Source organism: Cervus canadensis, chromosome 7 (assembly GCF_019320065.1).
Source record: "Cervus canadensis isolate Bull #8, Minnesota chromosome 7, ASM1932006v1, whole genome shotgun sequence".
Taxonomy (NCBI): Eukaryota; Metazoa; Chordata; class Mammalia; order Artiodactyla; family Cervidae; genus Cervus; species Cervus canadensis.
In genome coordinates, this window is record NC_057392.1 from 43,776,541 (window position 1) to 43,790,371 (window position 13,831).

The 13,831-nt window shown below is 46.6% G+C and overlaps 1 protein-coding gene across 4 annotated transcripts in view; it reads right to left on the reverse strand.

Moving 5' to 3' along the window:
- Window positions 1–13,831, reverse strand: part of SEMA5B (semaphorin 5B) — a 126,595-nt gene that overhangs the window by 29,203 nt on the left and 83,561 nt on the right. For 3 of the 4 annotated variants that reach the window (XM_043473148.1, XM_043473147.1, XM_043473151.1), the window contains exons 2-4: window positions 9,701–9,882; window positions 4,464–4,563; window positions 272–317 (exon numbers count right to left, since the gene is read on the reverse strand). In XM_043473148.1, coding sequence (XP_043329083.1) covers window positions 272–317; window positions 4,464–4,563; window positions 9,701–9,833 — 279 coding nt within the window. In that variant the 5' untranslated portion in view covers window positions 9,834–9,882. Of the gene's footprint in view, window positions 1–271; window positions 318–4,455; window positions 4,564–9,700; window positions 9,883–13,831 lie in introns of those variants that run through there. The other variant, XM_043473149.1, reaches the window with a different exon arrangement.

Genomic DNA, 13,831 nt, shown 5'->3' on the forward strand with positions numbered 1-13,831 from the left:
TCCTGCATCCTGGAGCCCCTCAGCCCCCGGCTCCTGTTCTCACAATGCAGGAGCCCCATGTGTGCCCCTATGTTTACGTGGCCGCGACCCCCACTCCCAAATACCTTCCCAGCTGTCATCCCGACAGCTAGGGTGAGTCCACAGCCGCTGACAAAAGCACAGGGTTCCTGTTTTCAACCCTAGGGGCTGAATTCTGAATCTCGCTCCTTGTGCTGCCCTGGCCCCAGCCCCCAAACACAAGGAAAATTTCAGGGAAGGGAAGCAAATGTACCTGAAGGAGGGAGACATTGGCAAGGCTGAGTCTGAAGAGGTAGTTCCTGTGAAAACAGAAACAGAGGCCATAAGTCAGGCTGGCTCTACAGGCAGGTCCCCAGGAAGCGGCTTTCTGGCTCCTGCCTCCGGGTGCCAGGACTGGGTGTCAGGACTAGGTGCCAACTGCAGAGGGCCGATGGTGGGCCAGCCCCAGGGAGAGCTTTACCTTCATTAGCTCATTTAATCTGCACAGCCATCCCGGGAGCCCAGAGAAAACGCCATGTTACGGATGAGCAGACAGCTGGGGTAAATGGACCAAGTCAGAGAGACAGTATGAGGAAGAGGTGGGATAGAAACCCAGACTCATGTGCCCCTGGAGACCCACAGGCACTGTGAGTGGACCTGGAGGGTGGCAGGACCCCCAGGTCAGAGAACCACATGGAAGTGAATACGGGCTCACAGAGTAGACCCTGCAGCAGGGACAGAGACCCTGCTGCAGAGACAGGGAGAATTCCACTTGCTGGGGGCCTCCTGAGGGCCTCAGTGTCCGCATCTGTAAAATGGAGAAGCTAACGCCTGTCTTCCTTATTTCATAAGACCCATGGAGACAGGAATGATGTGATGCATGTTAAAAGGCTTTGTTAATGTGAAACAGATATAAAGTTTTGATTTTCCCTAAGAATTTTCTTTCCTTCTTTTATCTTCTTTTGGCTGTTCTTCTTTTGGTTCCTGAAGTTTTTGGAATAACTACTTTAGAAAGTTCTGGCCTACCTAAGTTGTGCTGAGAAATGAGAGGAAAGGTTGTGGAGTGGGCCAGAAACAGAGGGAAGGGACCCTGCTGAATGGATCCAAGGGCCTGAAGGAGATACCTCTGGCTCCAAGCCCAGGACCTACTCGGCTGCTTTGCTGTCCTGGAGGGCCTGGCCATGGGACCTTGGCTTCAGGCCTCCGACATCCCTCCCCAGGCCTCTCCCCTGCACCCCCCACCCCCCCACCCCCGCCGCCCAGGCTGGGGACAGATGGACTCCAGCTTATGGCTCTGCCCCCGCAGTCTGTTCAGGTAACACAGACATCTGCTCACAGCTTTAAAAAATTAAGGGAAACACTGCATCACTTTATTCATTTTTATCCCATCAAAAATCATTTATCACAACTGGAAGTTTGTTCTTCTGGGAGAGGAGAACAGAGAGAAATCTCTATAGCCTGACCCACCCTAAACCCTTTACGGAACAAGGCGGGGTGTAAATGAATAAAAAATTTCTCTACCCTGAATTCCAGAGACCCAGGGTGTCCTACAGAGAAGTGGGAAATTGTCAGGCAAAAGAGAAGGAGGAAGGAAAGATGATCCTAGAAAAAGGGCTCTCTGCAGGCATAACCAGGCCAAGGTAAGGGGGACGGAGCGGACCAGGGAGGACAGTGTGAGCACAGGCAGGCAGCTTCACCCTCCCAGCTTTCTGGTCCATACAGTGGGGATCATCACAGAACCTACTGCCTGGGGTTATTTATTGTGAAGATTAGATGATTTATTACATGTTTCACATATCTTACGGGCTTCCCTGGTGGCTCAGATGGTAAAGAATCTGCCTGCAATGCAGGAGACCTGGGTTTGATCCCTGGGTCAGGAAGATCTTCTGGAGAAGGGCATGGCAACCCACTCTAGTATTCATGCCTGGAAAATCCCATGGACAGAAAAGCCTGGTGGGCTACAGTCCACGGGGTTGCAAAGAGTCAGACACGACCAAGCAACTAACACTTTCACTTAGATATTCTACCACATACTTGATACATAAAATAGTGCCTGAGACATGCCGGGTAAGGAATGAATGGCAGTTTTCAAAATGTTTCCACAAGGTTCAGAGCAAAGGCATCAGGATTTATTTATTTATTTGTTTATTTAAGGTCTAGTTGATTTACAATATTATAGTAGTTTCAGGGGTATGACTTAGTGATTCAGTATTTTTATAGATTATACACCATTTAAAATATTGGCTTTATTTCCCTGCACTGTACAATATATCCTTGTAGCCTATTTATTCTATACATGGTAGTTTCTCTTAATCCCCTACTCCTATCTCACTACCACCACCCCTGCCTTTTTCCCTCTCCTCACTGGTAGCCACTAGTTTGTTCTCTATATCTGTGAGTCTGTTTCTGTTTTCCTATATTCATTCATTTGTTTTATTTTTAGATTGAAAATATAAATGATAACATTCAGTGTTTGTCCTTCTCTGTTTCACTTATTTCAAAGGCATCAAGATTCTAAAAGCTACATATGTAAAACTGGTGCACCCTGAATCAGGTGGGAAAATTGCATTAATGCCAGCTTCCTGACTGCAGCATTGTACTATGGTTAGGCAAACTGTTACCACTGGGGAAAACTGGGTGAAGGGTATAAGGACGGGATCTCTCTGTATTATTTCTTAGAACTGCAAGTAAATCTACCATTGCATGCATGCTAAGTTGCTTTAGTCGTATCTGATTCTTTGAGATCCCATGAACTGTAGCCCTCCAGGCTCTGCTATTCCTGGGATTCTCCAGGCAAGCATACTGGAGTGGATTGCCATTCCCTCCTCCAGGGGATCTTCTTGACTCAGGGATCAAACCCACATCTACTGAGGCTCCTGCATTGCAGGTGGATTCTTTACCACTGAGCCACCTAGGAAGCCCAAATCTACCATTATCCTCAAATAAAAAGTAAAACAATGACTCTCTTTGCTAGGGAAATAAGGTCCATACTCTTAGATACTTGTACATGTAGAGATTACCTCAGAGAGGACACACAAACTCACACACAGCATGCCTCCAGTGAGGGGTCCTACCTAGTGTACTGGGGGGAGGTGGCTCTGTTTTTCCCTTTTGTACCTTCTGAATGTTATATTGTAACATATCTGATACAAAATAATAATTTCAAAATAAAACAATAAAATGCACTCAACCCTAGCTTCTTCTTTTTTTATTAATATATTTCTTATTGATGGATAATTGCGTTACAAACCGTAGCTTCTTAATAGCCCTGTCATGTCGGCAGCCCAGAGACTGTAACCCAGACTTTACAGATGAGGAAACTGAGGCTCACAGGTCAAGGTCACCCAGGACAAGAACACAGCTCATCTGGTCCAGAGCTCTGTCCTCCTTTTCATATGACAAATGAAGGGGTGGGGCCACTCAGGAGAGCCCCAAAGTCAAGGCTGGTCAGCTACAGAGTGCAACCTTGAGGTGTCCAACCCCTTGGCTGTCCTCCCCTGCCCCAGACCTGCTCAATCAGAACTCCCAGAGCAGAGAGCTTCTGAGAAACACCAGTGCAGTTGGAGGTGGTAACATAGGTTGGCAGAAAGCCTCAAACCCTGAGGTTAGGGGGCCTGGATTCTAACCCCAGACTCTGTTGTTATCTTGCTATGTGATCTCGGGAAGGTCACCTTCCCCTCTTGGGCCTCTGCTTCCTCTTATTTAAACTGAGGGCAACTGGATTAGGTCTGTGATTCTCAAACCTCAGTGTGCACCAGGCCCAGCTGGAGGGCGTGCTTACACACAGGCTGCTGGGCCCCACCTCCAGAGTTTCTGACTCATCAGGTAGGGTCCAAGAATTTGCATTCTAACAAGTTCCCCAGTGGTGCTGCTGCTGGACCTATTGGAACAGACCATCTCTAAGCTCCCTTACCAGCCAGAGCTGGTGGTCTATATTTTGTGAGATTTCTCTCCTCCTAGTCCATTCTGCAAAGTTTCCATAAGTCCTTCAAGAATGTATTATCCCTAAATACTGGACCTGGGCCTTGGGGCTAACTGATATGGCAACCGGGAGGTCCTTCATAAAAGCACACGGCCCATGTCCCGTGTCCCAGGTGCAGGCAGCCAGCCGGCCAGCAGGGGGCACCTTCTCTGCGTGGCGCTCCCAGGGAGGACACCAGGGAGGTTCTGGCACGATGGCTGGGATGCCGGCTAGGAGGTTGACAGCAGGCATTCCTGCCCTCAATAACTGCCAGACCCTGGGGAATGCAGCTTGCTGAGATGTGGCCGTTACTTCCTTGTCACTCCCTCAATGCTTCCTTTGCTGGGGGACAGGCATTCAGGCACAGAGAGAGTGTCTGGTAGAGGAACAGGGACCCAGGATGAGGGGTTGCCCACAGAGGGTCATCCCAAATAATATTGCCTCTGCTCAATGTGCTTAGAATCCATCCCCCAGCCCTGGCCCCAACACTCCTGTACCTCATTACCTGGCTCCCACGATGAGCTGGTTTCTGGAAGGATCCAGAGCGAGCTGGGAGAAATCTTGGGCTCCAGGGTAGGTGAAGTTAGAGACCCATGGCTTCAGATCTGGGGGAGGGAGAGGCAGTTGTTCAGTTACTGTTGGACTAGGGGCTCCCAGCTGCACCAGCGTTGGACCCAAGAACGGAAGGGCTGCAGTGAAGTGGGGGCACCCTGGAGATCTGGGCTCCACCTGCCCACCTCTGTGAGCAGACAGCTAGGGGACAGGGAGTAGGGGTGTTGTCACTGCTCCTGCTTTGCTCCCTAGCTCAAAGAAGGGCTCCACCCATCCCCTAGCTTCACAAAGAAAACCTGTAACCATCCTTGACTCCTCAAGACCCTCACCAGCCACACCAAACACGCTGACAAATCCTATCCTCTGAAATCCAGCCATCTTGCCCCCTGCACCCTATCCCCCAGGCAGGCTACCGTCATCTCTTATCAACAGCATCCTAACCAGCACACCTTCCACTCCTGCCCCTCCAGCCCATTTCCCACAAGGCAGCCAAGCCATCTTTCTAATATGCAACTCTAGTTGTGTCACTCCCCAGCTTAGAACCCTGTAATAGTGCCCAGTTTCCTCTGGGCAAAGACACAACTCCTGTGACTGCCTTTGGTTTCAGGCCCCACTGTCCTCCCAATGAATGAATGCCTGGCGCATTAGTTATCTAGTCATCGCTGAAAGAATGACGCTTCAGCTTATACATTCCCTCTCAAACCATCTACCCCAGCCACACTCAACCAGGGCACATCTCCAACCTGTCCCACAAGAGCTTGAGAACCTTTGCAATTCTATTATCCCTCAGTGCAACAGCTCCTATTTGTCCCCATCCTCACCCCACCTCCTCCAAGAAGCTTTCTCTGACTCCCCCACACAAGGTGATAGGCTCCCATAGACCTCTACTTGACTGCCATCAAAGCCCCTATCTCACTGGGTGTCTAATCTGGTAGTTTGCCCTGGGGGACAAGGAAGATCTTGCTTCTGGGATCTCTAGCCTCTGCCTAGTACCCAGAAGTATTTGACTAAATGTATGAATAATTGTCAACTGTCTTTTGTATAAGAAGACTCAGGTTTTCAGACAAGACTCCACAGAGGTGGAAGAAAGGGAGGATGGGTGGACAGTGCCCATCTCTGTCTCCAAGGAGGATCATCCCAGCCAAGGCCAAAGTCTCTCATGAGGACTGGGTGGGCAGAGGAGACCTTGCAGCCCTCTGGATGGATGGGGCAGTGGTCATGGGAGGGTACATCCAGGGAACAGTGCCCAGATAACATTCCCTCCAAATTGAAGCTCACTTCCCCCATCTGGGCTCACAGCCCCTCCACAGCTTTCTTTCAGCCTCTTCCATATGGATGTGAGGGAACTGGCTGGTGAAGAGAGAATGCTGTGGGCAGAGGAACTTTCACATTGGTAGGGTAAAGATGATGGGGAAATGTGAGGACGCCCTGAGCTTTCTTCCTCACAGTATATTAGTAACTGGCTCCCAGAAGGCCCAGGGGAGAGTGTGTGTGTGTGTGTGTGTGTGTGTGTGTGCGCGCGCGCGCGCGCGTGGGCACAATCCAAGGGAAATAAATCATAGCTCATTATCCCTCCAACTACAGAGTAAAAACAGCCCTTCATTTCTGCATGACAGGCAAACACTTAATCGCTCCCTGGAGAACTAAAGGTTTTGCAAGTTGGATGTTTTTCAGAAAACTGTGATATGCACCATTAAAAAAAAAAGGAGAAGAAAGAAATTCTGCAACAAAATGAAGCAGACCCTTTGTGTCTGCCTCTGCCCTCAGCATGGGGCTATAGACTGGCATGAGCCATCATGAAGTTGCAGTGGCATCTGGGCGATCTCAAAATAGGGAGTAGATCTGGAGTCAATTAGCCTGGGTTTTTAGCTGATCTCAGTGCCACTCTCAAAAATCCGGATAGGATATCATAGTACCTTAGAGACTAAGCCAAGGGTCCTCCCCCTCCAGGAAGCCTTCCTGGATTATAACCTCTCCACCCTGATCTTATTTTGTTCTATGTTCTCTCTACACTTCCAGTTCCATTCACATTGTATGTTTTTGTTGCTCTGAATGTGCTCATCTGTTTTCTGGGTGGTGTGTGTGTATGTGAAGGGTTTCCCTGTCCCCAGCATACTGGGTGCTCTCCAATAAGAGCAACAAGTCGCACTTTAATCCCCTTCTTCCCTTCTGACAGGGATATTCCAGATGCTGAACAGAGGAAGAGATGGCATGACTGGTCTGCAACAAACCAGGAGAAACTCCATCTGGAGATGGCTCAGCTCAACCTTCTTTACACCCCTTTCTTAAGGTGAGGGGAGAGGAAGAGGAAACGGGGCAGGAGCCAGGATGACAGTGGGAGGTGGGGTGGAGGAGGAGTCCCTTTCAGTTTCTGACCCTCTTCCTTACCCTGAAGTGACTGACAAGGGCAAGAGGGAAGGAGTGAGGGAGGAGATGCAGCGGGCTCAGCGTGGTGATCCTGGGGGAGCCGTCTTGGGAAGGGAGCCAGCTTCCTCTTATTAAACAGGCAAAGAGGACCAGAGGGAAAGCTGTCGTTAAAACACCAAGCACGTTCTGACCACCGTGTGCAGTGAAGGCTTTGGATGGTGACTTTAAGAGAAAAATGACATTCTCCATGACGCGCCTGTGATTTTAATTATAGTCAATTCAATTACCCACTTTGTGGATTAACCACTGTTAGTGTTAACCCCATACTGGCTTCTCCCTGCCACCTAGAAAGGCCAAGCTGCTGTGAAAAGAATAATATGCAGGCCAGAGAGAAACACAGGTGGGGCCCCTGAAAAAAAACCAACAGGAGAAAATTCAACCTTACAAAACAGAAACACGGCTGTCAGATTCTGCAAGTGGCAGCTCCTCAGGGGGTATTTAGGGGTTATTCACAGATCAGCCAGGTGTCAGGGCAGAGGGAAACTCAGAGCTACAGGGTTAGAAGCTTACTGATCAGTCAGAAGTAAAGTGTAACATCTGAAGGGGTCCCGGAAGCTGGGGCTTGGTGTTGGGCTGGATTATGGCAACTGGAATACGGCATCACCCGGAATAGTCACCTAATAAGAATGGAGTCCCTAGTGTGTGCCCTGCAGAAATAAAGGATGGGGGGTGGGTGGACAAGAGGACCAGCCCTGGCCCAGGACTAACTGCACTGGGGGACCAGAGGGAGTGACATTTAAGGAACAAGAAACAGGAGTACTCAAAGGAAACTCTCCTTGACCTCTGAGGCCCCACAAAGTTCAGCACTGTGCCTAGAGTTAGGTATTGGGTCTAGGGTTGAAGAAAAATGTGGTGAATAGACAGGAAAACTGAAAGTAGTCAGAAAGAGGGAAGGGTTGAATTTCAGGGAGACCAGAAGGCCTGTGGAGGGAAAACAAAGGTGACTCCACTCTCCAGGGCTGTCAGACTAGGATGACAGACCACCTCCCCTCTCCTGGGACTCAGGGAATTCCTGTCACCCCACGTCAACTGTCTGTGTCACTCTACCTCATTCCTTCCTTCTGAAAGGAGGTGGTGTGGGAAGTCATTTTCATTCAAGCACTTTACAGCTGAAGATCAGAACTGGTGTCAAGGAAGCCAAGTTCTTAAGGAACATGTCTTTACATCTCTCCACCCTCCTCCCATCACACCCAGTGTGTATCAATACAGACCAGCCTGGCTGGGCAACAGGGAATCCCCTCCTCTCCTTCCACTATCTCTGCTCCCAGATCCAGCCATGCCCCAGCAAAGCCCCTGAGAAGAAAGGGTTCATTAGGAGTGGCCACAGGGGGTTCTCATATGACAAGGCCACCGTCAGAATCCTGCTCCTTGGTCCTTCCCTTCAGCAACAGCCACCAGCACGCCAGGAGCCATCAGAAGTCTAAGGGTGTGCGTGCGTTTTGTAGGTTTAAGGACACTACTAATTTACTTTAATCCACTTAAGCCTTCAAAGCCTCGGATCCCAGCTCCAACAAGACAGCACAGAGAAGACGGCTGGAAACCCTCCTCCCTGAGCGGGAGCCAGCCCACAGCTGGGAATCCCACACATCTGAAAGGCCCCCAGCCTCCCCACCTTCCTGCCCCAGCTCCTATCCATACTGCCTTCCTCACCCCCCAGATCCCATGCCTGCCTCGGTCTCATGGATTCATTTCTCCACTCTAGTTTCTATCTTGCCCCTCTAAGCTGGTCGTGTGGAATCTCAAGGATGGGCTGCCAGGGCACCCGAGGTTGGAGCAACTGCCCTCTGCCCCGGGAAGTGGGAAGAGCCCCGGACGGGAGTCAGGAGGCCAACATTGAGACCCAGCTCTGACAAATCCCTCTAACCGTCTACGCCTCAGCCTGCCCTTTTGTAAACAGAGATGAGTCCTTGCCCTGCTGCGCTGCCAGGGTTATTGTGAAGAGGAAAAAGCACAGATAGTTTATCAAGCTTAAGAACCTGGGGACCCCTGAGACCACATCTGCAGATCCTCATGTGAGCTGCCACATAGGTGATGGATCCTAACACCCCTAGTGACCCCCAAACTGGCTAACAGGTCAAGGGAGAACTTGCAAGATGCTCTGGTATTTGTGTTTTATTTTTAGATTATCATCAAATGCATATCCTCATTTTAGAAACTCTTATTGAGAACTTATGGACACCCCCCCCCCCCAGAATATGTCCAGTGATTCACAAACCCCAGCTTGGGAAAGACTCTAACAGGACACTCTCACGCCCTTCCTTGACAGAAGGAGTGATGAGTCATCAAGGCCCCTTTCCCTGGGGACTCCCGGGGCCTCAAAGACAGGCATCCCTGTAGCCATCTTAGAGCAGAAGGAAGCTTTCCAGAGATCTCCAGGCATTCCCTCATGCGTGAGTCACCCTCATTCTTCCCCAGGGAAGCCAAGAAGCAGAGCTCATGCTGACGGAAAAGATACAGCTGAGATGACCCATCAACCCCCAGCCACCCCACCCTGGGCAGCCACAACCTCATTCTCCAGCAATGGAATTCCAGGGAAGGACCCCAGGGAAGCATGGAGAAAGAGCTGAAGGAATTGTCTGGAGTCAGAATCAGATCTTCCAGCCCACTGCTACCCATTCCTCTTACATCTACCCTCAGAGGAAGAGTCTTCATACCCTACAGGAAATGACTTCCGACATCCAAGAGAGACCCTGCAGAGGGCCCGCCTGAGTCCTTCAGGACACAGTTATTGCAAAAAAGGACCCAGGGGGAAGTGGCTCTCACCTGCAAAGGCCACGATGGGGTGTTCCCTCAGGGAGCACAGCTGCTGCTCACCGCTGGCTTCACCGGCGACATCCTGGGAGCTGGCGAGGTGCACCACCAGCAGTGTGACAGCCAGGGGTCCCGGGAACACCATGCTGGGCCCCTCTGTGGTGCCGGCTCCCGGAGGCAGGCTGGGGGAAGACCTGCAATGCAAACGCTCACTCTCACCACGCGCTCCCTTGGCAATGTCCACCTCTCAGTGGTCCCACAGGATTTGTTTGTTTAAATAAAATTTATATTTTATTTATGATACTTAAGAGTTTGCTCTGCTCCAGTAATGTAAAGTTATAGATCATATCTTGAAAGCTAATTTCCGTCGTAATGGTATTCTGGACAAAACTGACAAATTATAGAGCTTTTTCTATTATGATCCCAAATGGTTTAAAATTTATTTTAATGATAAAGGTGGTATCTTAGGGATTTTAATAAATGGAGTTAGGACAAGTGGGTAGCCATTTGTAAAAAGATAAATTTAGATCCATAACTCACACCAACTAGGGAAAATTCCACTGGATGAAAGATTTAAATGTTAAGGATAAAAGCAGAAAAACACTAGAAGAAAATGTGGGCAGAATTCTTTATAACCTTGTAGTGGAGAACCATGATTCAAAATCCAGAAGCTATTAAACAAAAGATTGATAAATTTAACTACATAAAAATCACCAACTTCTGCAAGCTCCTCCCTCCCCCTCCCCCCAAAAAAACAAACATCCAACAAAATCAAAAGGCAAATGACAAACAGGGGAAAAGATTAACAGTTTGTGGCAGGCACAAGGGGCTAATATTCCTAATATATAAAGAATTCCTGAGAATCAAGAGGAAAAAGACAACAATCCAGTAGAAAAATGGCAAAGAATATAAATTCAAACAGGGCTTAAAAATATGAATGACACTATTCTCATTCATAATAAGAGCAACTCAAATCAAAAGTTGAACTGAGGTAAGGCTGCTCACCTATCAGCTCTGCACAAATCCAAGTGAGATGACAGCTCTTGGGAGGCAGTGGGAAAGGGGTGCTCATATGCTGCTGGCGTGCATGCCTGCCAAGTTGCTCCAGTTGTCTCCAATTCTTTGCGACCCTATGAACTGTAGCCCACCAGGCTCCTCTGTCCATGGGGATTCTCCAGGCAAGAATACTGGAGTGGGCTGCTGTGCCCTCCTCCAGGGTATCTTTACGACTCAGGGATAGAACCCATGCCTCTTGTGTCTCCTGCATTGGCAGGTGGGCTCTTTACTGCTAGCGCCACTTGGGAAGCCCCTTACAATGCTGGATGGTGTACAAAATGATACAACCCCATGGAAGGGGACCTGGCAACATCCGGCAAAACAACAGAGGCATGACCCCCTTTGACCTAATTCCCTGGGGTAAACCAGTGCTACTTGAAGTGTGGTCTACAAGCTGTGACCACTCAGAGGTAAGATAAATGAAGAATTTGGATAGTGTTTTTTAAAACCTTTATAGTAATTTGACAGGGTAGTTTTTATGTCCATTGGATCTGATAACAAAATATGTGGACTTGTATTTTGCCTAGTTTTTTTTTTTTCAATTCACTTCTCAAGAAATTCGCTTTGATTGAATTTTACCTAAGTATCCACCTGCAGCAGATTGCATATTGAAAAGTAAAATCTGCTCCTTCACAGTTAGTTAAGAAATAAGAATATGTGACTGGGACACCTGCAAAGTGACTTATACACGAGATTATTCCTTGTGGATTTTTTTTTAAATAACAAAAGACAGGTAACAACCAAATATCCAACAAATGGAGACTGCTTAAATAAGCCACGGTGTATCTTAGTAATGGAATATGATACAGCTACAGAAAAGAATGGGGGTTGGTTTTCAGATAAAAATCAGGGCAGAAATAAATGCAAAAGAAACTAAAGAGACCATAGCAAAAATCAACAAAGCTAAAAGCTGGTTTTTTGAAAAAATAAACAAAATTGACAAGCCATTAGCAAGACTCATTAAGAAACAAAGAGAGAAGAACCAAATTAACAAAATTAGAAATGAAAATGGAGAGATCACAACAGACAACACTGAAATACAAAGGATCATAAGAGACTACTACCAGCAGCTCTATGCCAATAAAATGGACAACTTGGATGAAATGGACAAATTCTTAGAAAAGTTTAACTTTCCAAAACTGAACCAGGAAGAAATAGAAGATCTTAACAGACCCATCACAAGCAAGGAAATCAAAACTGTAATCAAAAATCTTCCAGCAAACAAAAGCCCAGGACCAGATGGCTTCACAGCTGAATTCTACCAAAAATTTAGAGAAGAGCTAACACCTATCTTACTCAAACTCTTCCAGAAAATTGCAGATGAAGGTAAGCTTCCAAACTCATTCTATGAGGCCACCATCACCCTAATTCCAAAACCAGACAAAGATGCCACAAAAAAAGAAAACTACAGGCCAATATCACTGATGAACATAGATGCAAAAATCCTTAACAAAATTCTAGCAAACAGAATCCAACAACATATTAAAAAAATCATACACCATGACCAAGTGGGCTTTATCCCAGGAATGCAAGGATTCTTTAATATCCGCAAATCAATCAATGTAATACACCACATTAACAAATTGAAAGATAAAAACCATATGATTATCTCAATAGATGCAGAGAAAGCCTTTGACAAAATTCAACACTCATTTATGATTAAAACTCTCCAAAAAGCAGGAATAGAAGGAAACATACCTCAACATAATAAAAGCTATATATGACAAAACCCACAGCAAGCATCACCCTCAATGGTGAAAAATTGAAAGCATTTCCCCTGAAATCAGGAACAAGACAAGGGTGCCCACTCTCACCACTACTATTCAACATAGTGTTGGAAGTGTTGGCCACAGCAATCAGAGCAGAAAAAGAAGTAAAAGGAATCCAGATAGGAAAAGAAGAAGTGAAACTCTCACTGTTTGCAGATGACATGATCCTCTACATAGAAAACCCTAAAGACTCTACCAGAAAATTACTAGAGCTAATCAATGAATATAGTAAAGTTGCAGGATATAAATTAACACACAGAAATCCCTTGCATTCCTATATACTAACAATGAAAAAACAGAAAGAGAAATTAAAGAAACAATACCATTCACCATTGCAACAAAAAGAATAAAATACTTAAGGAGTATATCTACCTAAAGAAACAAAGACCTATACATAGAAAACTATAAAACACTGATGAAAGAAATCAAAGAGGACACAAACAGATGGAGAAACATACCGTGTTCATGGATTGGAAGAATCATATTGTCAAATGGCTATTCTACCCAAAGCAATCTATAGATTCAATGCAATCTATCAAGCTACCAACGTATTTTTCACAGAACTAGACCAAAGAATTTCACAATTTGTATGGAAATACAAAAAACCTCGAATAGCCAAAGTAATCTTGAGAAAGAAGAATGGAACTGGAGGAATCAACCTGCCTGACTTCAGACTCTACTACAAAGCCACAGTCATCAAGACAGTATGGTACTGGCACAAAGACAGAAATATAGATCAATGGAACAGAATAGAAAGCCCAGAGATAAATCCACGAACCTATGGACACCTTATCTTTGACAAAGGAGCAAGGATATACAATGGAAAAAAGACAAACTCTTTAACAAGTGGTGCTGGGATAACTGGTCAACCACTTGTAAAAGAATGAAACTAGAACACTTTCTAACACCATACACAAAAATAAACTCAAAATGGATTAAAGATCTAAATGTAGACCAGAAACTATAAAACTCCTAGAGGAGAACATAGGCAAAACACTCTCCGACATAAATCACAGCAAGATCCTCTATGACCCACCTCCCAGAATATTGGAAATAAAAGCAAAACTAAACAAATGGGACCTAATGAAACTTAAAAGCTTTTGCACTACAAAGGAAACTATAAGTAAGGTGAAAAGACAGCCCTCAGATTGGGAGAAAATAATAGCAAATGAAGAAACAGACAAAGGATTAATCTCAAAAATATACAAGCAACTCCTGCAGCTCAATTCCAGAAAAATAAATGACCCAATCAAAAAATGGGCCAAAGAACTAAACAGACAGTTTCTCCAAAGAAGACATACAGATGGCTAACAAACAC